We start from the raw sequence: 27,664 nt of genomic DNA on the forward strand, positions 1-27,664 counted from the left end.
TTTGGTCCTCTCTAGAGCAGGCTCGCTCTCTTTCTGTGTATCCTATCTCTCGGGGGTCTTTTCTCTTCCCTCTCTCATGCTGTGGGTATCTTCTCTTTTTGGCAGGGAGACTCTCTACTTTCCCTCTCTCTGTGTGCAATCCCCCTCCCTGCCTCTGTTTGTTTCTATGTACCGTCATTGTCCCACCTCCGCATTCCCTTCATTCTCCAAGCTTAAAAGAAAACATCCCAACACTTCAGCATCAGCATCCCAAATTTATTCTCCAGCAGCTGTGTCCGGGTGGGAGAGGCTAAGGGAAGAGGAGGGGGAGGTGGGGGAGGAGGGGAGAGAGTCCCAGAGAGTGGCAGGCACTGGGCAGGGGGTGAGAGGTTCCCAGTAAAACTGGAGCCATGCATGGGCAGGTGAGCAGTAGTGGGTTGGGGACAGGGGAGTCTAGAACAAAAGCTGAATCCTCCGCAGATCCCAGGAGTACCCGATGTGGTGGGAGGTGGCCTGGAGAATGGGAGCACAGCCTTCCTCCTAGTCTACAGCTCGGGCCAAAGTGGGAGGGGCCTAGAGGAGAGAGGTGGATCTAATCCGAGTCTGGACCAAGCAACCCCAAGAGACTACTGCCCCAGGGTGGGGTGAGAGAAAGAGGCATTGAACTACCAAGATGGAGTTTAGAACCCCACGGAGTTGGGATGGTAGTGTGGTTCTGGAAGCCAGTAGAAGAGCATCCAGAACGCTGGGGGTGGGGGACAATATAGGGCTCAGCAGAATCTAGAACACAGGAAGGCTCTAGAGACTCCATGGAGTTTAGAATGTCAAGAATGCTTGAGAGGAGCATCTAGAACCCATGGGAGCAGAGGCCAGAATGCTGGGGGCAGGATCTAGAATGGGGAAGTGGGCAGAGAAGTGGGGGCTGCGACGGGCGAGCGGAGGGGGCACTGAGGACACCTAGCGGCAGCAGGTGAGATTACATGACGGGCACAGGCACCGGGCTGGTGGGGCTGCGGGCATCCGGGTGTACGAAGTCCGGGTTGACGTAGGTGAAGCCCTGGAAATCCGCCTGGTCGATGCTGGCCAGGACCAGGCGGTCCGGCGGGGTCAGTGCTGGCGCCGCCCGCGTGAAGAACTTATCGAAGTTCTCGCCACTGCGGCCACACTGAGGGAAAGTAGGAAGGGCAAGTCAAGCTCTGCCGGCTCCTGGGGGGCCTGTCCCGGAATGCTATTCCCGCCTCCTCCAGAGTCTGGACACTCCCTGCATCATCTCCGCACCCCGCTTCAGGGTGTCTCCGCAGAGGGGTCCACTCCCCGTAAAGGAAAGGAAGCTCAGGAGTGCCCCTCCCCCACTCGGGAACCTAGGCTGGCGGCTCCGAGGACGACTGACCGGGCGTGGCCTGAACGGAGGCGCAATCTCCAAGCGCTCCAGCCGCTCCCAGTCAATCCAGCGGAAAAAGCCGTGCGCCCGGATGGTGGGCTCCCCGTCCGGCCCGGAGCCTAGGCGCTTCCCTGGGTGCTTGGTCAGGAACTGTGGGAAGCAGAGAGAGACAGACAGACGGACAGATAGAGTCCAGGACAGGGAGACCACAGAGGAACAGACACAGGCACAGGATCCAGAGGGAGAAGAACAGCAAGGGGAACGGAGATGGGGAGGAGGGGCAAGAAAGAAAGGGAGAGAGGAAGGGGAAGAGGGAAAACAAGTGGAATCCAGACCCGGAGACCAAAGGACAGTCCGAAACACAGAAAAAAAAAAATCAAGGTGTGAGGGGCAGGGAACCCAGAAAGAGAGGAGTGGAGATATGGGGGGAATCCCAAAGGGGAAAGGGAAGGGGGAGGGAGAGAAGTTTGGAGACCCAGAGAAAAGGAGGAATAGAGAGTCAGAGGGAGGGAGCATGGAGAGGTAGAGGGCAGAGACCCAGAGAAGGCAGAACAAGAGATCCACAGTGTGCAGTTACGAGTGGGGAAGAGGGCAGTGGAGACCCAGGGAGAGGGGGACAATGTCAAAGTGTGGACAGAGATATAGGAGGAAACACCAAGAATCACCAGGGCCACACCCAGAAGGCCACCACATGCAGATGGAGGAGAGGTATGAGACAGAGACTCAGTGCGAGTCAGAGGATGTGGAGACACCTGAGCAGGAGCGGCTGACACTTCTTGGAAACCCATGGTCAGAGAACCCCGTGGTTCTCCTGCATTAACTCCACGACCTTGGAGGAGAAGACTGAGGTCACGTCTTGGTGACTCTTCTAAGAGTCCCCCTGAACACAAAAGCTGCAGGAGTTCAGTCTACCTGACTCACCAAGTTCTGGAGACACAAGCCCTGGCCTTTCAGCACTTCCCAGGAGGGTAGGGTAAAGGCTCGGGCTGGGTGCAAGCAGAGCAGCACATGGTGATTCTAACAAAACCTGTGCATTCCACCAGTTTCCAAGAAGATGGGGGTAAAGACACTTGAGGAATGGGAGCCTTTTTAAAGATAGACCACAAAGGGGGCATGGATCATGAGTCTGAAGAAGCTGGGAGTGGGGATCCTCACCCCCTTGCAGATGGCCACAGCCTCCCGGGAAAGTGACTTGGGGTAGGTGACTGTTTGCTCCATGATGGCCTGAAACAGCTCCTCCTCATCTTCCCCATCAAAGGGTGGCTGTGGAAGTGGAGGAAATAAAGTCAGAGACCCTCCAAACTACTTTTTCCAAACCTTAATGCCCTCATCACCCACCATGAACACGACCAACGGAACCAACCACTGAACCCAACCATTCACTGCCACCAGAAGACTTCCCAGGAAGAGTAGACCAAACTCTCAAAGTTTAATTTCTCCGCAGTTTTTTGTTTGTTTGTTTGTTTGTTTTTTGGGGTTTTTTTTGTTTTTGTTTTTGTTTTTTTTTTTTTTGGTCTCACATGCCTCAGTTCAATGCAGCTCACTGTCTGGCTTTATTTATCTGATATGTCAATCAACAGGGTGTTAAATATGTAATATGCCATTTAAATAGAAGGGAGGAATGCTGCAGGACAGACCATAAATGCACTCTCCGGCTGAATGCACAACTCTGGGACAGGAAAGTCAACACCAAGGTGAGGGGTCTTAGTTTGGAGTCTAAGTGGTCTGTGTAGACAACTGGGGGGCGCATGTATGTGGGTAGGGAAAAAAATGGCACTTTATCTTTTTAAGCTGCTAGCTGAGCATTAACATTTCCTCCAACTGTGAATGTAAGCAATGATCTCTGATAGCAGTACCTATATAACTTCATCACCAATAGAAACCAAATATCTTATCATGAGAGTTGCAGGTACTTCAGAATATCAGTTTTAAGTCATTCCTACCTCTGAATATGTAAGATCTTCCTAAAGCTGTGTATCACTGTTAGAGCTACTACTTAATGGATTGATTAAAAACAGCATATGTTCACATCCCAATTTTTAATATTTAGACAACTGTATATATTTAATTAAGTTAGATTCAATTAAATTATTAAAGTTTTGAAATCTATGTGATTGACTTTGTCATTCTATTATCTTATTTTGTGTACACGAGAACAATATTTTGAGAAGAAGCACACAGGCCTCCCCAGGCTAGTGGGGTCCCTGGCAACAAAAAAGGGAGGTGGTTATGCAGTCCCGCCTATGGTGAGACAATATTTCAGGACCCTGGTTGGGCTCAACCTCTGCCTGGCTGGGCGCACCTCCTTAGACTTTTGACCTCCTTTCCACCTTGCTTTTCCTGAGATAAAGGCCACACAATGGGAGCACCCCACTGTGTTGCCTCTACAACGCCAGTTCCCCTTACCTGTCCTGCCAACATCTCATAGAGCAGAACTCCGAAGGACCACCAATCAACAGACTTCCCATATGGCTGGTAGGCAATGATCTGGAGGGAGGCCCAAAGGCAAGGAATCATGATTTTTCTTTAAGAAGCCCAGGATTCCCCTGGCCTCGCTCTCGGGATCCCTACCCACTTCAAGTGCTGAAAGCACTTGAATTCTTCCCACTCTGAATATTTTGGCTAGAGCTCCACCCTTTGGAAAATTCATGAAACAAATTCATCTATTTAAAACATTCCTTTGCTCTCAAACAGAAAGACCACCTAAGGGCCAAGGCACAAGTTCCAGCCATCTAGAACATTTAGGTAACTGAACCTTGCCTTTGAATATCAGGTATGGGGCTAAATCTTGGAGACTACAGAACACAGTCATCTAAGGTATTATTTTAAAAATAGATGCTCCTGCCACTGAAGAATTCTGGCTTTGGTGAGACAGAGCGACCATCAGGAACATGTATTTCTCTAATGTTCCACAGGTGATTCTGTTACCAACCAGGTTTTGTAACCACCAATGTTATCTGGGCATTAGCATTCATCAGTTGAAAAGATCAAGGGACAACACCCCCAACACAAGCTTCTCCCCAACCTAGAGAAGTTGGGGACACACAACACCCATCTGCATGCACACCAGAACATGAACTCCAGCCCCTTCACAAAGTCAGAGCGATTCTCTGCCCACTGAGAGTACTTGAGGAAGTGCAGCTGCTCTCCAGGACTCTTAGGGGTGTGACCCTTCCCTCTGAGAGTGGCAGAAGAGCAGCCCACTGAGATCAAAGAGCCATGGCCCCTAGGTTCAATCCCCAGCACCTCAGAAACAAAACAAAACAAATCCATGTGCAAAACGCACCCAAGAGCTTTCCTCCAATGAATACTCCAGCTGGAGTACACAGGAGAGGACAGTCTCAACGCATGCATAGTATTCTTAGGGGACAGGCCCCTGCCCACACAAAGTACCCTAGAAATAGTCTCCACTCCTTAGGATGATCCAGGCCCTACTCACTCAGCATTCCTACCAGCTGGTGCCACTGCCTTCCAACATCCACCCACCGGTGCTGCTCACGCTGCCTATTTAGAGACCCAGCTCCTCCACTTAGAGCTCAGCCAGCAGGCCTTCCCATGCAGACCCTGGAGGGAGACCTCACCTGCTTCCAACACCCACAGGCCCCTGGGCACCACCCTCTGTGAATACTACACAGCCACACCCACCAAGGGAGGTCAGAATGTGCCCAAAGCAGCACTTTAAACTCCAAGGTTACCTCAGGGGCTATGTAGTCCGGGGTCCCGCAGAAGGTGCGGGTTGTGGTCCCAGGGAAGACGTTCTCCTTACACATGCCAAAGTCAGTGATTTTGATGTGTCCTTCAGCATCCAGCATCACGTTGTCCAGCTTCAGGTCCCTGGAGGATGAGGGGAGGAGGAGGAATCATGGGAAGAGCTCAGTTCAGCAGGCTGCAGCCCTAATCCCTTCCCCTCGAAGGCCAGACATCCCCCCAAGGAAAGTCCTGGGGCTGACCTGTAGATGATGCCCTGATTGTGAAGGAAGAAGAGGCCAATGGCGATTTCGGCTGCATAGAACCTGCAAAGTCAGTGTGAAGTTGGAAGGTCACTGGACCTAGCCCTACCACCCTCCCCTCCCTTCTTTCTTAGCTGAGACTCACGCTGCATGGGGCTCCTTAAACTTGCCCAACTGCTGAATGTGGTACATCAAGTCACCCCCGGTGACATACTCCATCACGAAATACAGGCGGTCCTGGGGAGGAGTGGGCAGGGCTTAGAGGCAGGGACACAAACTTCTGGGATAGGAAAAGCCCTTTGCTCCCCACTCAGGGCAAACATAGAGGGCTCTGGATCCACCCAGCCAGAAATCCAGAGCAAGTGGCCACCCCAACACGAAGGGCCCTAAATTTCTAATCCTGCCTCCTCATAATCTGCATGGCCCAGTCCTCCCTTCTTATACCTATCAGATGATCTGGTGCCAGCTGTCCCAGAATTGAATACTAAGGCTCACACACGGAACTGAAATTCAGGCACACCAAAACCTCTTTCCACATCCAGCCACCCACATGTGTAATTCTGGCTACCTATGACCAAAGGTGGTCAGGCTTCACCTGTACTTGTTTTTTAATCCAGGAAGCTGGTCACACCTCCCCAAACCCTGAAAGTCAAACCCCTTGCTCCATGCCGTAGTCTCAGGGAATTACCAGTTTCTGACCTATCCTTCATTTAGAACACACCTACTCCTGGGCTCAAAGATCCAGAGAGCCGGCTACATGTGCTCAGAAGCAAGCTTGCCAAGGGCACAGGCATCCTGGTCACGCCCACTCTGGATCCCATCCCCTGGCCACCCTCCAAGCATGGCATCCATTCCAAGCATGCCCAGGAGTCCACCGTCTGGCCATGCCCACTCAAGAATGAGTAAGTTTCCTTTTCCTTGCCCTAAACTCAGAATCCCAAAGCAGACAGCAAATCCATCCAAAGCGGGGAGAGGCAAGGTCTCTGGGCCAGACTCTGTCCCCTCCCTCCTCACCGGGGTCTGGAAGGTGGAGTGGAGCTGGGTGAGGAAGTGGGGCCGGCCGCCAGGACCTCGGCCCCCCAGTGCCAGCACGCGTTTCTCCACCAGAGTACAGTCCACGTCGTCGTCCTGCACGATCACGTCCTTTTTCAGGATCTTTATGGCATAGAGCTCGTCAGAGCCCCTGCGCTCGGCCAGCATCACCTACAGACAGCGATCCAGAAAGGGCAGTCCATTTGGGGAACTCAGGGGTGCAAGACCTTGCCCCATCTCCTAGCAGGGACACAGAGAATGGGGTCCCAGGTACCTTCCCCTTTCCTAAGTGGTGGTCCCCTGACTTTGCTCCCATGCTCTTGAGGAAATGTCCACGCTTTTGTACCTCTTCCCTCCAGGAACCCAAGCAACCCCACCCAAATCCATTTGGGAACATGGGAGCCCCATCTCTCCCCACCCCTGCTTCTCACCTAAGGATCAGAAATCCAGCCTCCCCACAGACATCCTCCCCTTCCCCCAGAACCCCAGAAATCCAACCTTCCCAAAACTGCCTTTTCCTAGGACCATGAGGAAGCTGAAGTCAGAGATGTGCAGACGTCCTTGGCCGGCCCCAAAGAAGCAGCGTTTGGGGTCTGTGGGACTAGGGGATGGGGATGGGATGGGAGAGGAAGAGGGGCCCATCCGCACTCTCTGCGAGAAAAGGGAGAATGAGGTCCGGAGGTAGTCAAACCCAGACAGGGGTAGGAAGAGGCCCCTGAGAGGCCAGAATGAGAGGGTGGGGAGAGATAAAGACAGGAAAGGGTGCCACTCCTCCCACCCTGCGCTTGGCCTAGGAGCTTTCTCTGACTCCCCCACATCCCGAGCGCTTGATTTATTGTTTAACTAACACTTACGCCACCTCTGGGAAACCTTGCCGTCATCCCCATTTTACAGAAGAAGAAACCAGGGAGAAGAGGTTAAGCAATCTTCCCGGGGTCAGAGAGGGCAGCAACCTGGCCAGCCATCGGACCCACGCTGTTCATCTCTGTGATCTTGCTGCTCTCAGCCTCTCAGCCTGAATCTCTTAGACCAGGGGCCTCACTCCTGAGAATCTGCATTTCTAACAGGTCCCAGGAGGCCCTGCATGCTGCTGGCCTGGAGACCACCTGGACTCTGAGCTGCCAGAGTTTCTGCACCTCCTCCTGCCCCTGCCTCCAGGAGGGTCCCCTGAGTGAATGGCTGCCTCAGCTTCTACACTGTCCCTGTCTGTCGTGCGGCTCTTTCTAATGCACTCTCTGCTCGGCAGGCAAAGGGACCAATTTAAAAATAAATAAACCAGGTCATGTCTCCCCTATGCTTCCAACCTTCTAACGGCTTCTCCCTGCATTAGGGTTTCATTCCATGTGGCTTCACGGGTCCCTCCTCCTTCATGTTCTGCCACCCCGGCCTCAGATGCACTGTCCTCCCTCCCTGCACAGGGATGCCCCGCCCAGTCTTCCTTCCGCTCCCCTTTCCTCCTAGCTCTCTCTCAAGCATCCTTTGGACCTTGGCTCAGGCCTTCGGAGGCTTCTGCAGATTGCTTTAACGGGGTCAGTCGCCTCTCATGGTCTCTGCTACTGTGGACAGCTCCTTCATAGCCCTGGTCATTTGCCTCTCTCTCTGCGTTCCTATCTGCTCACACCATGGGCCAGCCCCCTGCGGCAGGGGTCTGTTTTGTTCTCCAAGATGCAGTGGCAGTTCCTGGGGCATAGCTGCAGCTGCACAAGGTGTAGTCTTGTGCAGAAGCGCCGTCTGACCTCCTGGATTCGGACTGCCACTGCTGAGAAATCTCCATAGCCTCCCTAGGATGCTGGGATAACAGGAGTGACCGCCAGGGCAGCTAGGAAGAGCAGGTGTATTCACATACGCAAAGCGCCCAGAAGGTGCCTGAAGTATGAGAAAGGCTGCTGTGTTTGCCATGGCCGGGACACCCACAGGACACCCTGACTCGTTAGGGGCTGGCGCCTGTGGAAATGCATGGGTAATATTAATCCCTGCCCATCACTGAGTGGCAAAGGATACCACAGGCACATCTGCCTTATCAGTGATATTCATGGACTACAGAAATAATAAAATCCAAAGGTAGAATTCAAAGCAAATTGTACACACTATACCTGCATGCATTTTATTTTGTTTTGCTTCGTGTCCCTAATCTCTAATTTTCCAAGGAAACTATTAACACCCCAAAGGCTAAGAGAGCAAGATTAGATAACAGGTTCTAGACTTGGGTACTTCAGGACAAACCACCGCAAGCCACACCTCCCTCCACTGTCACTCATGACCTCTCTACTTCAGGCATATGCCATCTCCAACTTCCTGCCACCAGGCCTCTGCCCACTATCCACCAGGTATCTGCAGACCACACCTTCTCAGCTGAAGGCACAGGCAGGTGTTATGCATACCACCATGCGGCTGCTGAAGGACTCTGGGAAAAAGGCTCTGCCTCTCTGGGCATGGATTTCCTCCCTCTATCCTTCCTTCAATGCAGCCAGTGCTCAAATTTCACAACGCAAAAGAGCCAGTGGAGGAATATGCTTAGTACACAGATAGCCTCACTTAGTAGGTCTGCAAAGAGGTGAGAAACATGCTTTTTGAAGCAAATGCTCCTCTAATTCTGATGCAGGTGACCACAAACACAACCAGAACCCTGGTGGGAGCTGCTCTAAGAGTCCGGGAAGGACCAGCTGTGTTGCTGCCGTTGAATCTCACCTGTCCTGCAGCTATCACCTAAGTGCCGCTTCTTCTGGGAAGCCCCTGGGCCAGGTGTTGGAGCTCCTACCACAGCCTGTGGCCACCCACTCCCACCCCCTGCTAACAACCCCTGACAGCCCCTCTGTCCTCGTGATTTGTGCAGCAGCCTGGGCAGTGCGAAGCTTCCCCAGCATTGCCCATCCCCTTGCTTGGTTACAAGATCTGGCGAGAGGGTGCTGAGCGATGGAGGCCTTGGGAGCCAGAGGCCCAGTTCCTGATCCTCAGCTGCAGCCCAAGTCTAGCAGCCTTCTTCCTGCTTCCACCTTGCCTTCTGCGGCCTGCATGCTACACCAGGGCAGTCACCTGTTACAACCTCAGTGGGCTCAGCTCAGCCCTCTGCTGGGTGCTCCATGCCTTCCCCCTCACCCAGGGCCATCCTGGAGAGATGAGCAGGCATCCCTTCCCTCTCAGCTCCACCTCCTCCCCCCTTCCTCTGCTCAGGCTTCACTGTCCAGGCATCCTGACCTGCTCTGGCCTCAGGACCCTTACATGTGCCCATCCCTCTGCCTGGGAGGCCCTTCTCCCAGGGGTCCCTGAGGCTCACTCCCTCACTTCCTCTTGGTCTTTGCCTGAGAGCCGCTTTCCCAGGGAAGCCCTCTGCCTACCGAGAACCTCCCCAGCAGCATTCCCTGCCCTCCCGAACGCTCACATTCCGTCTTTTCACTTGTCACCTGTCACCTTTTACACATGACCATGTACTTATTTATTTGGGTTCATGTCTTCCCCCCAGTGAAAGCCCCAGGAGGGGAGGACTTTTTCTGTCTTGTGCAGAACCAGGCTTTGCACATGGAGATGCTCCACAAAATGACCTCTGACAGAGGAGCTGGAGAGAGAGCCTGCCTGCCCCTCCAGGCTCTGGGGAGCTGCCCCCACTCTCCAGGCTGTGCCCCCTCCCCAGGGCCTGAGCCACCTCCATTTTCAAACACATATCCCCTTGTCCTGGCCATCTCAGGCTGCCTCCTTGTCAGAGAACCACCTGCTTCTAATTCAGGACAGGGCCTGGCGCATGCCATGCCTCAGGAACTATTGCTCTGGGACTGGGTGAGCAAAGGCAAAGGCAGAGGGCCCCAGCCACTGAAAGATGGAAAACCCGAGGGCCAGGTCAGACCTCAGTGCCTCAGGAGAGCCCTCCTGGCCACCCACCCACAGGCTGGCTCATGGCCTCTTCCAGGCCTCTCCAGTACCCCCAGCCATCTCTAATTTAGCACACCTTCCTTTATTTAAGTATCTGTGACAAGTCTCTGCCTGAGGACACTGGGATTATTCTGCAATCACTGCATGTACCTGGCACAAAGTATGTGCTCAACCTATGTGTGCAGAACTGAAGGTGGAGATCAGGGGAAGGAGGGGTAGGTAGAAAGAGGGAGAGGAAAAGCAGGTCTCATTCAGAGCCCGGCTATACTCACCTCATACAACTCCAAGGGGTAGTTACAGGCCTAGGGGAGAAGAAAGCAGAGTCAGGGCCCCAAGAGAGCAGGTGATTGCCCAAGACTGGGGACCAGGGCCCCTGATACCCACAAGTTGTGGGGATGAAGAACTATAATTTCCATCAGGCCCTGGGGCTAGAGCCCCCAGAAGGGCAGAAGAAGGAGCCCCCAGTGTCTTCTGGGAATTGTAGTCCCAGGACCAGAGGGCAACCAGTGGGAAGAGGGCAAGGCCAGCTCTGAGCTGGGGGAGGCTAGGCTGTGCTCCCCTGGGGAAGCCGTCCAGGTACCTCGAACTTCTGGAGGAGGCTGCAGTTGTCAGCATCGGCCACCGGCACATTGTAATATTCGCCCTCCTCCTGGTTCAGTAACTTGTACCTGACATACAGACGGAGACCAGGGCCGGGCAGGGGTAGGGGAAGCAGGGCACCCATGGGAGAGGCAGAGACAACCAAAGGGAAGAAAGAGACACAGAGCGACAGACACAGAGATGGAGAGAAAGAGTGAGATAAGGAGGGGGGAGAGGGAGGGTAGGGGAGAGGGGAAAGAGAAGAGGAGGAGGAGGAGGAGGAGAAAGAGGAGGGGGAGAGAGGAGGGAAAAGAGAGGAGGAGAAAAGAGAGGAGGAGGAGGAGGGAGAGTGCTTCGAGGTGGAGGGGATGATGGTGGTCTGGAGGAGAGACCACACATGGATGGAGAAGGTGATCCTGAGTGTGCCCGGCCCTAGCCCTCCTCCTCACCAGCCATCCACGGGTGCCTTCAGCAGTTCGGAGACACCAAAGGACATGGCCCCCATGAAGTCGTTGCGGGAAGTCCGGTCCCAGTCCCACACTTCCACGCTGAGCCTGCGCTCCACATCCCCTGGCTTCAGGTTGCTGTGGCAGGAGAGGGGCAGGGTGAGGGGTGGCCATTTCCTACGCATGCAGCCACCTCGGCCCTTTAGAAGGGAGTCTCTCCACCCTGGCTGGTGGGGCCCACATAAACCTCCAGTGCTCCAAGTGGCTGTCCCTCCCTGCTGAGCCTCTAGGCCCTTTCCCATCCCTCTGTCTCCTGGTCTCTCCCTCTCTGAGTCTCTGTCCTGTCTTTATGGCTTCTCTTGGTGCCCTGCCACTCCCCCCACCCTCCCTCCCTGTCCTGTCTTTGGACTCACACCTCTTCTCCTGAGACCTCTTTCTCTCTCTGGGTCTGTGCCTCCCCTGGTCTTTTCTTCCTAGTGACCGCCTCTGACTGTTCCTCTCTCTCCTGAATCCTTTCCTCTTTGTCTCCTCTAGACTCTCTGGATCTCCTTTGTCTCTAGGTCTGCCTCTTTCTCTGGTCCCCTCCCCACCTGTCCCAACCACCTCTTGAGTATCTGTGAGTCTCTCTGTCTGTCCTCCAATCTGTCTCTTGATGGTGCTCTCTCTCCTCTGCTGGCTGTCTCTAAACTTGAGGGCTTTTCTCAGCTTCTGTATCTCCATTCCCCTCCCTCAATCATTCCATTCCTTTGTCCTACCACCTTCTTTTGCCCCTGCTTGGGAGAGTCTCTCTATCCTAATACTTCTCTCAGCTTTTCTCTGGGGTTTTCTGGCCACCAGGACCCTTAGATCATCATCATCTGCCAGTCATCATAGCCTCCCCAGCATCCCAGCTCACAACACAAAGGTCTCATTCCACACAGGGTTTAGCGTGGCTTTCACTGTCCGCGTCTTCTGTTTCGTCAGGTTCCGAGGGTCTGGGATGAGCTTCAGTTTCACATAAGGATCAGACAGACCGTTGGGGTCCATAGGAATCAGGTTACGGGCCTCACCGACTGAAGCACAAATGGGGGGAGGGGGTCACTTGAGTTAGAGGCCCAGGAAGAGGCTCCTAGCCCTCTTCAGTCCAATCAAGAACCCCAAGCTCCTGGGCTGTAGCCTAGCACACGTGAGGCACTGGGTTCTATCCTCAGCACCACATAAAAACAAACAAATAAAATAAAGGCATGTTGTCCATCTACAACTACATTTAAAAAAAAGAACTCGGAGCCCCGACTTTTCTCACGTCCCTCACCCGCCAGAAGCCCAGGCAACCAGGCTCTTTCCTCAACCATTCATCCAGAAATCGGACCCCAGGTCCTCCCACATCCAGCCCTTTCAAGAGTTCTGATCCCTAGAAGTCGCAAGAGCCAAGGCAGGAAGCGGGGTCCAAGCTGGAAGACAGTGGCTGAGCGGAGAGGCTGGGTGGGCGTGGCCTCACGGTTGAGGGCGTGGCTTCAGTGCTGTGGACGCGGGCCAGCACCGTGGGGCTCGGTCACAGCCTCACGTCTGGGAGGGAGTGGGGCCTCACCAGTCACGTGGATCTCGTCGGCTGTCGGGGCCCGGATTTCTAGCTGTAGGCGCCCACGGCGCTCAGTGTGGTCCACCCCACACAGCGAGGGCACGCTCCGCACACAGCGCCGGTGCACGTTCATCTCGCAGCCTGGCGGGATAAAACTGGGGGTAGTGCAAGCCCATCCCAGGTCCCACACCGCACCCGGCATTTCCCCAGCCCTGACCCTGGCTTTGAAGGGGCCCTGACGCGAGCAGTCAGCAGCGGGCACTCACAGGAGCACTTCATGCCCTGGTGCACCAGTCCGTAGAGCAGGGAGCCGCAGTGGTCGCAGAAGGTGGGACTGCTGTAGCTGTGCAGGCGGAACTTGTGCTTGTTCCGGGGGTCCTGGGCGGAGGAGAGTCGCTTAGGGGGGCTTAGGGGTGGGGAGGGCCCCCCAGCAAGAGGAGGATTTTTATCTCCTTTTGCCTTGCTCTCTGCTTGCCATCTACTCATTTCAGGCTACAGATATTCACCAGGCGCCTACTGTGCGTCAGGCACTGTTCTGGTTAACAGGACTCAGCATTGAAAGAAGGCAGAGTATAAACATGGTAAATAAAATACGTAGTGTGGTGGACAGTAATAGATGCTCTAGAGAAAAAAGCAAACAGCAGGGATGAAGACTGCCAGAATGTGGGGGGCTGAAATTTGAAGTGGAGTGGTCAAAATAACAAAATGGCAGTTGGGCAGAACTTGAAGGTGGGGGCTTCTAACAATTTTGGAGAACTTGTGGGCTGCCCTGAACCCCAGGACCCTTTCCTGACAGCCTCAGTGTCTGCTCTCTGGGTGGTCTGTGTTCTCCCAGGCTCAGTGGGATAGGGGTGGTGACCCCTCCGTTATGGCAGGCATCCAGGAGACCTGAATGAACTAGCATAGAACACCCAGCAGGGCTCTGGATGTCAGGTGTGCTCAATGTCAGGGTTCTGGCCGTAGCTATCGGTGTGGTTATTACTAGTGTCGTTGCTGCCAGTCCTGTGTAGTCCTGAGTTTAAATGAGAGCTTGTGACTGTGCAAAGCCATTCCCAGTCTTGAGCCTCAGCATCCTCCTCTGTCTAAGGGAAATAAGCAATTCACAGCTTGAAGCAATGCTAACTTTTCAGAGTCATTGCCCCCCAAACTTCTACCCCTAGGACAATGTTTGGTTGTTAAATAACTTGATAGTTTTCTTTTTCTAAGAATTAATTGAAAGAATTGTCATAGGGAAAAATTTACAACAGTCTTGGCCTTTATTTTAGCAAGGTTTCTATTTTGAATATATATATTTGGGTCGGGGGAGGGAGTTGGAAATGGCCATGATCTCCTTCAAGGTTCTGGGCCTCTAACTCCAAAGGTTCTTGCCACCCTAAATAAGATGCCTGTGCCAGGGTGTGTGCTGGGTGGGGTAGGGACAATTCTCAGCAGGGTGCCTGACACAAGCTATCCACTAACGGAAGCCGTTAGTCTCACAGTGAAGGTCCTTGCTAAAAGAAGTCAGCACAGAGCGTCCGGTTAGGCAGATCCAGGTCTGAGTCTTGGTCTGAGTCATTACCTGGCCCTGGGCCTCCCCACGACCAGCCCTTTTAGGACCTTAGGTTCCCTACTGTAAAATGGGGGCCAGGAGCAATTCCTGAAAAGGATTCATGAGGACCAAGTGAAATCATGCTTCCAAGCCCTTGGCATTTCTAAAGCCTTGATCCGTTTACTTACAACAAGATCAAAAGCATTAAGAAGCACAGAGAGAGAGAGAGAGAGAGAGAGAGAGGAGCAGAAGACTTCCTCCTCACTGTTCATCCTGTTTCCTCTCTGATGGTAACACTTTCAGCAATGATAATAATAAATTTTGGTTCTAGGTTCCAGATACCATCCATGAGTATCTGACTTACTGAAACCTCAGAATTATTCCATAGGTGGACACAATTAACACCCCCACCTTATAGATCAGGAACTTGAGATCAAGTGGTAAGTTCCTTGAGGAAGGCTGCAGAACCAGAATGTGGCAGGGCTGTGATCCCCTGCTCAGATGGGGACAGAACACTTCAGCTAACCTTACTGGCTGTGGAGATTCAGTTCTACTCCATGTCCAGAGACCTCAGTGTGTGCACAGGCTGAGCACTGCACAGACCGAGCCAGGGCTGGTGGAGGTGGGCAGGTGGCCAGAACACACAGGCGTGCGGGCTGCGGCGTTCTATGAGGTCTCACGGCTATGTACTTCAACAGCCTGACCAGCTGGCTGACTGTCTCCCAGGCTTCTGTGGATCTTTCTCTCTTTGCCTATCGTCTAATCACGGAGCGGTCACCCACCTGTGTCACACCCTGCACATGTCAACCCACTGGCTTCAGGGAACTGTCAACACAAGCCAGGGACATCTGTCTAGATTTGTGCTGTCCCACTCAGTAACCACTAACCACATGTAGCTCTTTAAGTTTAAGTCAGTTGGAATGAAATGGAATGGAGACCCCTGCCCCTCAGTGGAAGCAGCCCTATTTCATGTGCTCACTAGTGCACGAGGCTGACGGCCACCTGATAGCAAACAGGACACTTCCGTCATTGAAGAGCTCTACTAGCCAAGGCTAGGTCATCAGCCCTGTTTTATAGAAGAGGAAACTGAGGCTCAGAGAGGAAGTGGAGAGGCTGGGAGGGGCATCCAGAGTTGACAGTTGTTGTCAGCCCTTGATAGGGAGAGGGGCAGGGTGGGAGGCTGCGTGGACCGGAGTGTGTGCACGTGTGCAACTGCACTGGGCACGTGTGGGTGTGTGCCGCAGGGTCTCTGGGCCGCCCTCTCTCAGCATCACTAAAGGTCCAGGATCCACCATTTCCTATTTTAGCTTCTCTCAGTACCTGCGTGTCTGCCTCTGATTCTCGGCCTGTATCTCTGTGTCCAGAACTACCCGGCTCCCCTCTATTGCTTTCTCTGTTCCATTTCTCTTTCTCTTTCTGAATCAATCTCTTGTGTCTTTCTTTTCCTGTATCTCTGTCCCTTTTTTTTATCTTATCTCAAGGTATCAAGGTCCAAATTGACCTCTCTGTTCCTCAGGCCTCATTTTCTTAAATCCCCCTACCTCTGGATTGTAGCCTTTGTAGCCTACCCCCTCCAGTGCTGGTCTTTGGTTTCTTCACCCCTGCCTCCTCTCTGTCCCCCACCTGTGTCCCTGGCCTGTCCCAGGCCCCCTCGCATTCCCCCTTTCCAGGCCAAGGGCAAAGAATCTGGGCCAGGCTAGCTCCCCCTATCTCTTCAGCCCCCCTCCCCTACCAGCCTTAAAAATAGCAGGAGAAATTGGGACGGACGCCGAGGGGGTGAGGGCGGGGGTGCGGCTTGAGGAGGAAGAACCAGGTGTCCGGACACTCACATCCGTCTGGGGGCCCTTCCCAGCGCCTGGACACTCGAAGGTCACAAATTCGTGGCATCGTCGATGAACCACAAAGCTGCAGACTGAAGGTGAAAATCATAGAGACACAGAGGCAAGGAGAGATGGGAAGATCCAGAGAGACCCCCGACAGTCACAAAATTGGAAAGAGACTCAAAATTCTGACAGAGACAACCACACAGAGAAGATTCCAGCATACAGAGTCCAACAGATAGAAAATCAGAAGAGAGACCCTGGGCCGGGGGAGGGGGAACCAAGAATGTTCTCAGAGATGCAGAGAATCAGACTCAGAGCACAGAGCCCCCAGTGTGCAACAGCCCAAGGGAGACAGGGAGAAAGAAAGCAGCCTTCCACGGACCAACAGACCCCAGCCCACAGATGGACATAAGAAAGCCAGGAGAGAGGCAGATAGATTTAAGGACAGAAAACACAGAAATATCCTCAGACACAGCGGAGAGTGGCAACTTGGGCAGAAGTGAGTCTGGGGGCGCTGCTCCGGCCCGCCCCCCACCCTGACTCACTCTGTTCTCAGCAGTGGCAGCTGGTGCTTTAGGACTCGCCCCCCTTTCCGCCCCCCAGAACTGCCGGCCGGCTGGGCCCCCATCCGCCCATCCTTGACCCCACCCGGCCTGCCCCTGCCTAGAATGGCGTTGTCATGGTGATGGCTGCCTGGGTGGGGGGGCTCTGACTTTGCATCTCCAGCCCCTTCCCCCTTCAGCTCCCCTTTTCCAAATCTCCCTGTTCCCATGGCAACAGATTCTCCAAATATCTGTCCCCACCTGGAGCCGGCCGCGGGAGGGGCCCCCAGCACCACCTCCGCGGTGGCCCTGCCATCAGAACTCCCTCCCCACCACAGGCTGTGTCTCTGCCACACCCCCCGCCCCGGGCTCCCCCGCGCCTCTCTGGGGACCAGAGAACACGTGTGTCAGCAGCCTCAGCTGAGAAACCCCAGCCTCCACCCTCGGGGGTCCCAGCAGTCCAGGTCCGGGCTCTTACCTTGGCACTGCAGGCCCTGTTTTCCAATTCCCCTGGAAGAGCAAGGACCTGAGGTCAGCGCAGGGAAGGGTGGACCCTCCCACCTCTGAGAGCCATTGGAAGTCTGAGGTCTTGGCCTCCGACCTGCAGTTCTGGGCCCAGGTAGCTGAGCCCCAGCCGCCTCCCCTTCTAGAAGCCAGAAATTCTGGTCCAGCCCCTCCTCCTTCAGACCCTGGATTCCAGCCCCCACCCCTCCTCGCTCAGACCCAGGGGTCCGGACCCTAGGTTCCCACCCTCCTGGAACCCAGAAGTCGGGGCTGCAGCCCCTCTGTGCTCCTCCCTCAGAGGTCTGTGTGACACAAGTCTGCACCTCCAGTCCCCTCCTCTCTCGGCCCCCAGCCCCTTCCCTCACCAGATGAAGTCGGTACAGTGGCTGCAGAAGGTTGGCTGCTTGAAGAAGCGAGCGGTGAACTTGTGGCTCTTGACTTCGTGGACAACCTTCTGCCTCAGGGCCCCCTTTCTGCAAAACAGGGGTCGGGGTCCCCCCTCTGAATCGCCTCCGCCGGGGCCCAGACCCGCCATGGCCCCAGGAATGCAGCAGGGACCAGGACCCTGCCTTTCTGGGGAAACAGGTGTACTGGAGAGGAGCGGGGACTCGGGAGATCCCGACGTGGGCAGGAGAGGGGCGAGGCACCGCCAGGTGCGCAGCGCCGGCAGGAGCGGCACCCCCGCCGGCCCCGCCTGGGGCAGCGGGCGGGTGCGGGAGAGCAGAGCCCGGGCGCCGAGGAGCCGGAGGCACGGGCGGCGGCGGGAGCTTGGGCTCGGCACCTGCTGAAATGTGGGAGCCCCGGGTGGGGGGAGGCGTTGCCATGGCGACCGAGGGGCGGGGTTTCTGCTTAAAGGCGCCCCCCTCCCGGAGACATGGGTCGAATGCCCTCCCTCTCCCCTACGCGTGCACACACCCACTCCGAGAATTGGCTGCGGGGAGAGGGCATTCTCTAAGCCTTGTCCCCGACAATCTGTTATCCTGATCGGCTCCCTTTTTCTTCCCCACCCAGTTGCCTTGGTGTGTCCCGTTCGCCCCCTGCATCTCCCCTCGGGTCTCCGTCTTTCTGACGGTGTCACTCTGTGTCAATCAACAAACTTTCTGCTTAGTGCTGAGAATCCAATGGTGGACAGAGATTTGGTGTATTACTTTCCCTGATGCTACTGGAGTCTCTTTTCCCACGATCTGTGAATTTTTTTTTTCTATACGTCTCTCTCTGGAAGCGTCTCTTCCTCTTGACTTTGTCTCTTTCCTTCTATTCGTGAAGATTCTTATTCTCAATTTTCTCTCACTTTCTCCCCCTCCCTCTCTCTCTCTCTCCCCCCCTTTCTCCCTAGATCTGTTTTCCTTTCCCTGTCCGAGAACGTCTGTTTCCTTTTCTCTCTTTCTTGGGCTGTGTGTCTCCATCAATGCCTGTCACCTCTCTGGGTCTTAGTGTTAGGAGGATCAATCTCTGCCCCTCTCTCTGACTGTTCTTGCCTCTCTTCTCTCTCCCACATCCCTGTCTTTATACCTGCTTGTCTGTTTCTCTTTATGGCTAATCTGTTGGGCTTGCCTCTTTCTCCTCAATCTGTGGTTTAATATGTTTCTCTTTGCCTGTCCTTCTCTGGTTCTGTCAATCTCTCTGTCGCTAGGGAAAAGCTCTGAATATTTGCCTCTGTCTCTCCTCCCTGTATCTCTTTGTGATTCAGCGTCTCTCCATTTTCTCTTCTCTGTCCCTTTCCCTCTGATCCACTATTTGTCCCTCTGGCCCTGTGACTCTGTTCCTGGGGCTCACTCCTCTGTAGCTCCCTGGGAATCAATGTCCTGGAGGTTGCTTCTCCATGTCTCTGGCTCTGGTCATCTTGATCTCTGGGGTTGGTTCCTCTCCACCTGTGTCTCCCTGAGTGATTCCATCTCTGGGGTTCTCCCCCGTTGTCTCCCTAGGACTATTCATCTCTGGGGGTCGCCCCCGGCCCCAGTACTCTGTCTCTGGGGGTCGCCCCGCCCACCACTCCCGAGCGTCCAGCCCCAGGACTCTCCGTCTCTGGGGTCGCTCCCCGAGTCTCCCTGGGAGTCCGTACACCCCGGTTGCCGGCTGCGTGCATCCTCCCCGCTCCCCCTCCGCTGGGCGGTGTCCTCCACTCGCGCGCGCTTCCGGGGTCGGGGCACGCGGAAGCCGCACTGTTGCCAGGACAACCAAGGCCCGCCCCGGGCTGCGGGCGCAGTGCACCCTGGGACCTGCAGTCCGCGTCGCGCTCAGGCAGAGCCCGGGCGCGGCCCGGACCTTCCTCTCCCGGCGAGCCGCGCGCGGTGGGCGGGGCCGCGCGGTAGGCGGGAGGCGCCGCAGCCGGGTGCTGAGCGCTCCCTCTGGAGGTGTGGGTCCTCTGCCCTCGCCCCAGCTCCAGGATTTCGACTGGCAGACCCTGGAGACTGGACTAGGAGCCCCTCCACCTTCTAGGCCAGCGGCCTCGGCCCTTTCCCGAGTACCCAACGCTTTCTCCGCCCCCGTGGTGATGGTGATAGCTATTCTTTCTGGTGCCTTCCGGAGGCCGGGGCAGGGGAGGGGAACGAGAAGCCCTCTGAGAAGGCGGCTGGGTGCAGGTCGGACTCCCGCAGAGATGAAGCGGCTTTGCATTACCCAAAAGGAATGTGCCCTACTTGGCCCTACCCCGCCTTCTTCCAAACTTTTCAGTATCTCTTCCTAATTGCTTTTGCAGGTGTAAGGGCACAAAGGAGGTTGCGTGATTTTGGAGTTTTCCTAGATATTGTCCTCAGTTTGGGGAACCAGGACCTGTGGGACAGAGGTTCACGGCAGGAGTAATACACTCAATCAGGGTGTGTGGTCAGGCGCACCCAGCAGAGAAGACCATGGAGCTGATGATAGCAGGAATGTTGGCAGGCTCAGAACCTGAAGGCCTTGAATGCCACTGAGGGTTTTTGATAGCACCTGTAGGCACGTGGGGTGAGATGTGGAAGGATTTCAACAGGAGAGGGCAGGATCAGCTATGGGTGTTGGGAAATTCTCTGAGGCTAGGGAAGGCCAGAGGTAAGATGGTCAAGGAGGCTGGGGCAGTAGCTCAGGTGGGGAACAGATGTAAATGGTACTTAGAAGGAATAGAGAGTGTTTTAGACCAGGTGCTTGGGTTCTCAGCTCTGAGAGTCTGTGGCTGGGCAGGGAACCTGGGAGGAAGAGTTGATGTTGGAGAAAAGATGCTGCACTCAGTGGGACACTGTGTTTCTGAGGTGCTCAAGGGACACCAAGGAAGGGAAAATCATGTTCATTTTTAATCCCATCCAGCCCTCCTGGCTTGGGGAGGAATCCAGAAGACCCAGATTCTGCTAGTGTTAGCTTTGGTTTTTTTTTGGCAGGGGAGAGGGTGCTGGGGGTTGAACCCAGAAGTGCCTTACCACTGAGCCACATCCCCAGCCCTTTTTATTTTTTGAGACAGGGTCTCACTAACTTGCTTAGGGCCTTGCTAAATTGCCCAGGCTGGCCTTGAACTTGTGATCCTCCTGCATTTAGTTGCTGGGATTAAAACACCCTGCACAGATAGGTTTTTCAGATGTGGCCAGGATCATCTTGGCTCCAACCTCCTCCTCCATCAGACTGAGAAATCTGTCTGGACCTCACCACTCTCCTGGAGTCCTCCCCAGAAATAAAGAAAGCACAAGTTCTCCTTTTATCTTTATATTGAGATTTTTATAAAGAACATTATGGATGTGGGAGTGGGGAAGGGACAAGGCTTCTATGACTGACAGCACAAGCTATTGGAACCAAAAGCTCCAGGGAATTAAAAAAAAATAAAATATATATTTATACATTTATATATCACATTATGCATGTGAGTCCCAGAGAAGCAGGAAGCAGCAGCAAGAAGCATCTAGCACACAGAAACACACGTGCACATGCACCACACTCAAGCAATGCCATCCCTCTGGCTATGGCAGCAGCAATCCCCATTCCCCACCCACCCAAAAAGAAAAGAAAGCTGAAAAGAAACTTCGCTCTAGAAGAATAGGGCTACCAGTAATTTCTGCCCTCATGACCAGGAAAAATTAAAAAAAAAAAAAAAAGAAAAGAAAAGAAAAACCCAGGCATATGTTGCCTTTAAGGCTGGCAGTGGCCATTTTATTCCCACCCCTGCCAAGGCAGGACATGTTATTTTTAACACTGAGGACCACGTCACTGCCCCTCACAAATACGTCAGATGGTCATCTTCAAGACCATGTGGTTCTTGCCAGTTTTTTTCTTTTTAATAGTACAGAATAATTAGGATAAAAGGCATCTGCACCTCTTGCTGCCTTTAAGACGGCCTTGGGGCAGTGGGATTTTAGTAAGCCTGGCAACAATTCTGCAGTCAACCTTGGCAAGACTGAGTGCCAGGCAGGGCCTAGGGACCCATGGTCTGTGCTTAAAGCCTCCCGCCCACTAGGAATTATTTACCTCCAGAGATTTTTTTTTTTTTTTTTTTTTACTTTAAAGGGGAGGTGCACTGTACACCCTCCTCCACTGGGAGAATGGGGGGCTGGTGCATAGCTACCTACCCTCACCCCCCCCCACCAACACACAAATACACAAGAACTAAGGCACAGCTAGGGCGGGCAGGCATGCTTTGGCAATGAGGCCCCTCAGGAGGCCAGGCATGAACAGCTGAAGTGAAGGGTGTGGGGTGTGTGGAGCTCAGCACCTTTGGAGGTGGGGTGGAGGGAGACAGAAAGGTCTCAGGGCTCCCGAAGGAGGAGGAAGAGGTGACTAGGAAACAGGCTACAGGAAAAACCAGAGGTGAGAAGAGGCAGAAGGGGATTGGAGAGAAACAGTTGGGGGCAAAACACAATGTGGGCAAGCAAACAAAACAGGAAGGAAAGGAAGGGAGACAGCAAGAGGAGAGGGAAGAAAAGTTGGAGAAGCATGAAGAAAATAGAGAGGGAAGAAGGACTCAGAGGAAAAAGAACCAACTGCAGACGCTGATGAGAAGAATGAAGAGGTTGGAAGGAGACCAGGAGCCCTTTGTGAGTCTCAGACCTTGACAAACACCAGGCGGGCAGAGTACACCAGGTCAGCCACATACGCCAACAGGTTGATGGCTGTCAAGATGGCCACAGCCAGTCGGCGGTCCCAGTCACACACAGAGTGGGGGTGACGGACAGCACAGCCCCCATCCCTCGCCCGCTGGGAACGGCCACCATACCTCTCGTCGAACTGGTACAGAGGCCAGAGGACCAGGGCAGTGGCATACAGGATGACAGACAGCAGGGCCAGACCTGACAGGAAGCTGGGGAAGGGGATGGGCAGCATATTGGTACAGTCCCCCAGGTTCAGCAAGATGGCTGTGGCTGCCAGGATGAAGCAGATGGCATATACTGCCACACACCACTCCAGGGCCGGCTTGTGCTGGTACAGGGAGGGGCTGCTGATGAAGGCGAAGATGATGCAGGCTACAAAGGTCTCCAGCACCTTGAGCAGCCCTGGCACGGTGGCCATGTATCCCGTGATCTCACCAGGCCTTGCCCGGGTCCAGGCTACTTCAGTGGCATAAGCCACACACGCGATGCAGGAGAAAGCGGTGGCTGCGATGGCGTGGTCCCGGGTACGACCGTGAGACAGGAACTGCACGTAGGTGGTGGGGTAGATGATGGAGGACGACAGGCAGAAGAGGGCCGCGTAGCAGGCGAAGGTGATCGGGAAGTTACGCCAAGACAGGGGGAAGCGGGACTGGAGCCCACCTAACTCCACGATGAGGATGATGAGGGTCACGGAGAAGCAGAAGCACCAGGTGAACATGGACCAGTTACCCATGGGGCCCATCCAGGCACCCACACTGGCCACCAGTGAGAAGGCCACACAGGTGGACAACAGCTGCAACAGGCGCAGGAGGCCCAGGGGCTGGGTCAGTGCGCGAGGGGACCCCACAATCGTTGAAGACCCCAGGCCTGAGGACGTTGTTGTGGTTGTGATGGTCGTGCGGGTTACCGTCACCGCCATGGCTGCAAAAGGCAAAAGACAATGTCTCAGTGAAGTCCCACACAAAGAAATCCCGTGGCCCAGCCCTCATTTGTCCTAGGACAAATTATTCTAGGACATGGGGCTTTCAGTGTGCAAAACAGGACAGTCCCAGGCATATAAGAATGAATTGGTCACCCTGGTTCTTGGCTCAGACTACCTCACCCAAGTCAGAACCCAGAATTCTGGGTCTCTGTATTTCTCCTGCCCCCTCCAGACACTCAAAACTCCTTTCCTCCTTACAGATGGGACTCAGCGACCAGCAACCCAGCAACTTAACATTTTGAATTCTTCTAGATTCAAGTAGGAAGACAAGCGGCCTATCTTGCAGGCTCCAAAATCCCCTCTGAAGTTCCTCCTTATGGAGACTGAAGGCTCTACACTCTAGCCCCTATAAACAAGCTTCGTCTTTTATGAACTAATAGCCACTCAGACATTTCCGGGTCCTACTTATCCAAGAGTTCAACTTCCATGTGCTATGTTCTCACATGTCTGATCAGAGCTCCAACCTCCCATCTTGATGGTCTTACAAGCTTCTGAAAGGGGGAGTAAACTGCTGCTCCCACCTCTCTCTGCAGAGGTCAGGAATCAGATTTAGATCTAGAGTACTAAAAACCAAGGAAGGCTAAGTTTTCTCCTTTGTCTGTTCCCTCACACTGAGTGTCCCCTCCCCCAGGAGCCCCCAAGTTCTGGGAAACTCAGCTGCTCCCATTCCCAACTCACCCCACCCCAGCTCCTCGCACTGGAGTCCCTAGCCTCCACTGGTCAATCACTCAGCCCTCAGTCTCAGGTGAGTCACATTCTAGAGACACCTTTCTTCCCACTTCCAAATTATACATCTCCCACGCCTCATTCTAAAGGCCCTCGGGTATCAGGCCCAGACGCTCAGGCCCTTCCTCAGGATGCAAAAATGTCTAATCTCAGCTGACATCCCTAAAAATATCTGGACGTGGCTCTCGGCCAAAAACCTTTCCTCTCACCAGTGTCAGGCTCACAGCAGAACAAGAGCCAGGCTCACCTCTCCAGAGGCCTGTCCCAAACAGCTCCCAGAGGACACAGAACACTCTACTTCCCCCCACGGATGCCTGAGGCCCGATTCCTTGGGACCCGAGCTTCAGGTCTCTCTTCCCTCAGATCGAGGTCTGGACTCCAGCCTTCCTCCCTCAGGCCCCAGGCTCCTCCCTCAGACCCAGGTGGTTAGGACCTCAGGGCACTCACCTGCGGTCTTAGCTGAGCCGGCCAAAGAGAAAGATCCGGCAATGAAGGCGATTCAGTCGTACACCTGGAGAAGACTGGTCAGCGCCCCTGCAGCGGAGAGAGGCCCTCTGTGTCAGCTCACAGCTGGCTGACCTGGCTCCTCCCCCCAGGGCCCAAGCGGCCAGCGCGGGCCATGGACTCCTCAGCCTCCGCGCGCCTCCGGGTCGGGGCCGGGACTTGGCTCCAAGCCCAGACGCGTCGAGGAGTTGACCCTAGAGAAACACCGCCCCTTCTTCCTCCCCAGATACAAACTGCGGGCGGGAGTGAAGAGAAACAGGCGAAGGAGCACGGCCCGCGGCCAGCGAGGGGCGTGTGCGATCTTAACCGTGCCCTGGCCAGGGAAGTACGCGGCGGGAGGCGGGAGGCGGGAGGCCCTGGGCGGTGCCTGCGGGGGCGGGCTGCCCAGCCGCGCCGGACGTCTCCGCGCCTTATAAGGGCTTCAAGTCGGTGCAGCCATCTGGAATGTGGCGCCGACCGAGAGGCGGTGCCGGGACCCCAGCCCCGCACTGGCCAGCGCTGTGCCCAGCCCTCGCCCGCTGTCAGGGGAGGGGCGCCCCGACCCCCAGGTCCTAGCAGGGATGGCAGGCCGAATTTCAGGGTTCCAAAAATGTGAGCTTTGTAAGTACGGGCCGGGGACCTAGACCTCCATGAAGGAGTACTAAGCTGGGATCCCAGACGCCCGGCTTCACCTTGCGGAGGCCCCCTGGCTCCAGGCCGGAAATCTGGCCCAGGATGCCCGGAGATCAGTAGCCACTCATTCATGAACGCAGGTCCCCGGCTAGGGCTCGCCTAGCGGGCACCTGGGAGGTGCCACGTGGATGGAGTCAGCCACCTCCAGCTCCGCAGACCCAGCCAGGACCTGTTAGCAGGAAGTCGGGACTAGCCGCACCCCCCTAGCTCCTGAAGGCGGGTACTGCCCAGCCGCCCACCGGAGGATGAAGGAGGAGCAACGTAACTCACTCACTCCTCGTGGAAGGTGGGTCTGCAGGGCGGTGGGGAGGGGGATCCTGCGGAGAGGTGGGGGTCCACCCTGCCCTGAAGGCCTCCAGCAGCTGCCCGAGGTCTGAGCTCGGGAATGCAAAGCCGCAGACTCCAGCTGGGAGAGGAAACGCCCCTTCGGGCTTCCACGCCGAGGACTCCCCAGCCACACCCAGCACCTCGGCGCCCTCCCCTCCATTCCAGGCGCCACACCCATCTCTCCCTAGACACCGGGGCCGCCCCGAACCCCGAATCGGCCTTTCTCCACACCAGGAGCTAGACAGCCTTGTGCTTTCCTGGCCTCCCTGGCCGGACGGCAGCCCCCATCTTGCAGGGAAGCACAAAGTTCGACCCCGGGAGGGAGAGGATCAGAAATTTTGAAGTACAGCCACTTTCCAAACCCAGGAGTCCCAGCCTCAAGTCCCTCCCCTCTTCCTCTCCTGAGCACCTCGCACACCAGATTCCAGCCCAGCCAGACACCTGGGAGGCCCACCTTGTGTCCACGCCCTGAGGCCCAGGGGTCCCGGCACCACTCCTCCTCCAGTCCACAGCCCTCCTCCCTCAGACCCAGGGTCCAGGCCCCAGCTCTTCTCCTTCAGTCCAGGTTCTCAACCCTCTACTCCGCAGAATCCTGGAATCTTGGTCCAGCCCCAGTCTTTCTAGGGACGTAGACATTGCGAATCACAGCCCATTCCTCCCTCTGGACCCAAGGATATTGAACCGCTGCTCCCGCCCTCTGGGGGGTCCGTCAGCCTCACCTCTTCGGTCAGCGGCGGTTGCGGCTGAAGCAAGCGCGACAGCTGCAGACCAGAAGGGTCTGCGAGCTGGGGAGGGTTGGCGGGCTGGGGAGGGAGCGCGGGCGGGGCCGGGGGCGGGTCGCGGGCAGCGGCCAGGCTAGCGGCCGGGGCAGTAGAAAGGGACTTCCCCAAGCTGGGGCTATCCCCTGCCCGCCCTGAGGGCGGGGCCAAGATCACACCACGCCCCTCCTGAGCTGAAGCTTGTAGCGGAGCTCGGGCTCTACCAGTAAGCCCAGTGGAGAACTGAGGTCACCGTTGCCATGGTGACAAAACAGGAAGACACAACAGCTGGCGGAGTAGGGGCTCCTGGGGGATGCCTTCCCGACACAGCCCAGAGAAGTCTCCAGGATAGGCCGGGAAAGGCTGTTTCCATAGAAACCCACATGTTTGTGGTTTGTTTAGAACAGAGCCCCCCAACTCAGGTCCCCACCCAGCTTCATCTCACTCAATTGTGCCTCTCCCTTCATGTCTCCCCCGCCCCCCGCCCTCCTTGTCTGCTCCAGTCCGCCGCTCTGCTAATACAGACGAAACCTTAGCTACCTGGGTTGCAACGGATTGGGGAACCAGACCCCTGGGTTGAATAGGATCTGCGTGCTAGGGTCTCTGTCTCCCAAAAAGAAGATGGAGTTGAGGGTGCCAATCCTAGGCTCTACATGAAGTCCTGGCTGGCTAGAATCCCTGACTCCTGGGTTCCTACGAAGGAGTGGAGGCTAGATTCCTGTATTTAAGGATCTTGGGAAGAGGTCCCTTAAACCACATTTACACTGGTATCTGCGGTGTAAGGACAGGGTGGGAGGGGGGTCAGACTCCTGGGTCTCAGATATCACAGTCAATAGGGGTGGAAGGGTGTTGTGGCAAAATTCCTGGACCCAATGCAGTAGGAGTTTGGGGTACGGATTACTGGGTTCCACATGCTGCCTAAACTGGCGGGCCAGGTTTCTGAAATCAGACTCCCAGGGTTTTAGGAGCAGAAGGGGTTAAAAGCGAGCCTTCTGGGCCTGGAAAGATATTTTTGGCCTGCATTCCCGGCTCCTGGACAGGCAGGGACTCGAGTCTTAATGAGGACACGGCTGGGTCTGGGGGCTCTGGATTCCGGGTTCTGCAAGAGGGAGGGATGCAGTGGGTCAATGTGTCGGGGGCCCAGAGCAGAGAAGGGCTGCAGGGTTCATTTTTTTAGGGGCGGCTCTGCGGCCCTGAAACGGACTGACAGCCCAGAAAGAAAAGGGAGCTGAAGGTCGGGGTGCCCCGAGGAGGGGCTGGGCCCCCGGGGAGGGGCTGGGCGAGGACCCAGACGCCCGGTTCCCTCCCTCCTGGCCGCGCTCACTCACCGCGCTCTGCAGCGGTCCCGGGCGCGGCCCAGTTCGGCTGCAGCTGGGCGGGGCCTGATGGCGACTGCGGAGGCTTCCCGACGCTCAGTTAACCGCAGCTTCCTCCGCCACTGCCGCTGGACCCCTTCCGGGGGAC

General features: G+C 55.4%; 2 protein-coding genes across 6 annotated transcripts; both read right to left on the bottom strand.

Annotated features, from left to right (window-relative positions):
* Nucleotides 1–316: 316 nt before the first annotated feature.
* On the bottom strand, nucleotides 317–17,721 carry PRKCG (protein kinase C gamma; the record flags this gene model as incomplete). Its single annotated transcript, XM_081275086.1, has 19 exons — nucleotides 317–552; nucleotides 960–1,144; nucleotides 1,370–1,510; nucleotides 2,516–2,623; nucleotides 3,767–3,847; nucleotides 5,056–5,194; nucleotides 5,311–5,373; nucleotides 5,456–5,547; nucleotides 6,325–6,513; nucleotides 6,841–6,993; nucleotides 10,479–10,508; nucleotides 10,787–10,874; nucleotides 11,235–11,369; nucleotides 12,127–12,283; nucleotides 12,799–12,930; nucleotides 13,056–13,167; nucleotides 16,147–16,229; nucleotides 17,161–17,192; nucleotides 17,552–17,721. 19 exons carry the CDS (start codon nucleotides 17,719–17,721, stop codon nucleotides 525–527), a joined length of 2,118 nt encoding a protein of 705 aa, XP_081131212.1. The 3' UTR covers nucleotides 317–524.
* A 3,124-nt stretch (nucleotides 17,722–20,845) lies between these two features.
* Nucleotides 20,846–27,656, bottom strand: MYADM (myeloid associated differentiation marker). 5 transcript variants are annotated; one of them, XM_081273931.1, is made up of 3 exons: nucleotides 27,529–27,656; nucleotides 24,387–24,473; nucleotides 20,846–23,152 (listed from the first exon to the last, which is right to left on the bottom strand). In XM_081273931.1, exon 3 carries the CDS (start codon nucleotides 23,148–23,150, stop codon nucleotides 22,185–22,187), a length of 966 nt encoding a protein of 321 aa, XP_081130057.1. In that variant the 5' UTR covers nucleotides 23,151–23,152; nucleotides 24,387–24,473; nucleotides 27,529–27,656; the 3' UTR covers nucleotides 20,846–22,184. The 5 variants fall into 5 exon arrangements, with proteins under 5 accessions (XP_081130057.1, XP_081130055.1, XP_081130058.1 ...); XM_081273929.1 differs by lacking the exon at nucleotides 27,529–27,656 and adding an exon at nucleotides 26,162–26,427; XM_081273932.1 differs by lacking the exon at nucleotides 27,529–27,656 and adding an exon at nucleotides 26,017–26,035.
* Between the last annotated feature and the right edge of the window lie 8 nt (nucleotides 27,657–27,664).

This window comes from Spermophilus citellus (assembly GCF_964194105.1).
Source record: "Spermophilus citellus genome assembly, chromosome: 18".
In the NCBI taxonomy this organism is placed as follows: Eukaryota; Metazoa; Chordata; class Mammalia; order Rodentia; family Sciuridae; genus Spermophilus; species Spermophilus citellus.

What these genes read in the sequence shown, in the direction of transcription:
- MYADM (XM_081273931.1), bottom strand. Translation starts at nt 23,150, where the DNA reads ATGGCGGTGACGGTAACCCGCACGACCATCACAACCACAACAACGTCC.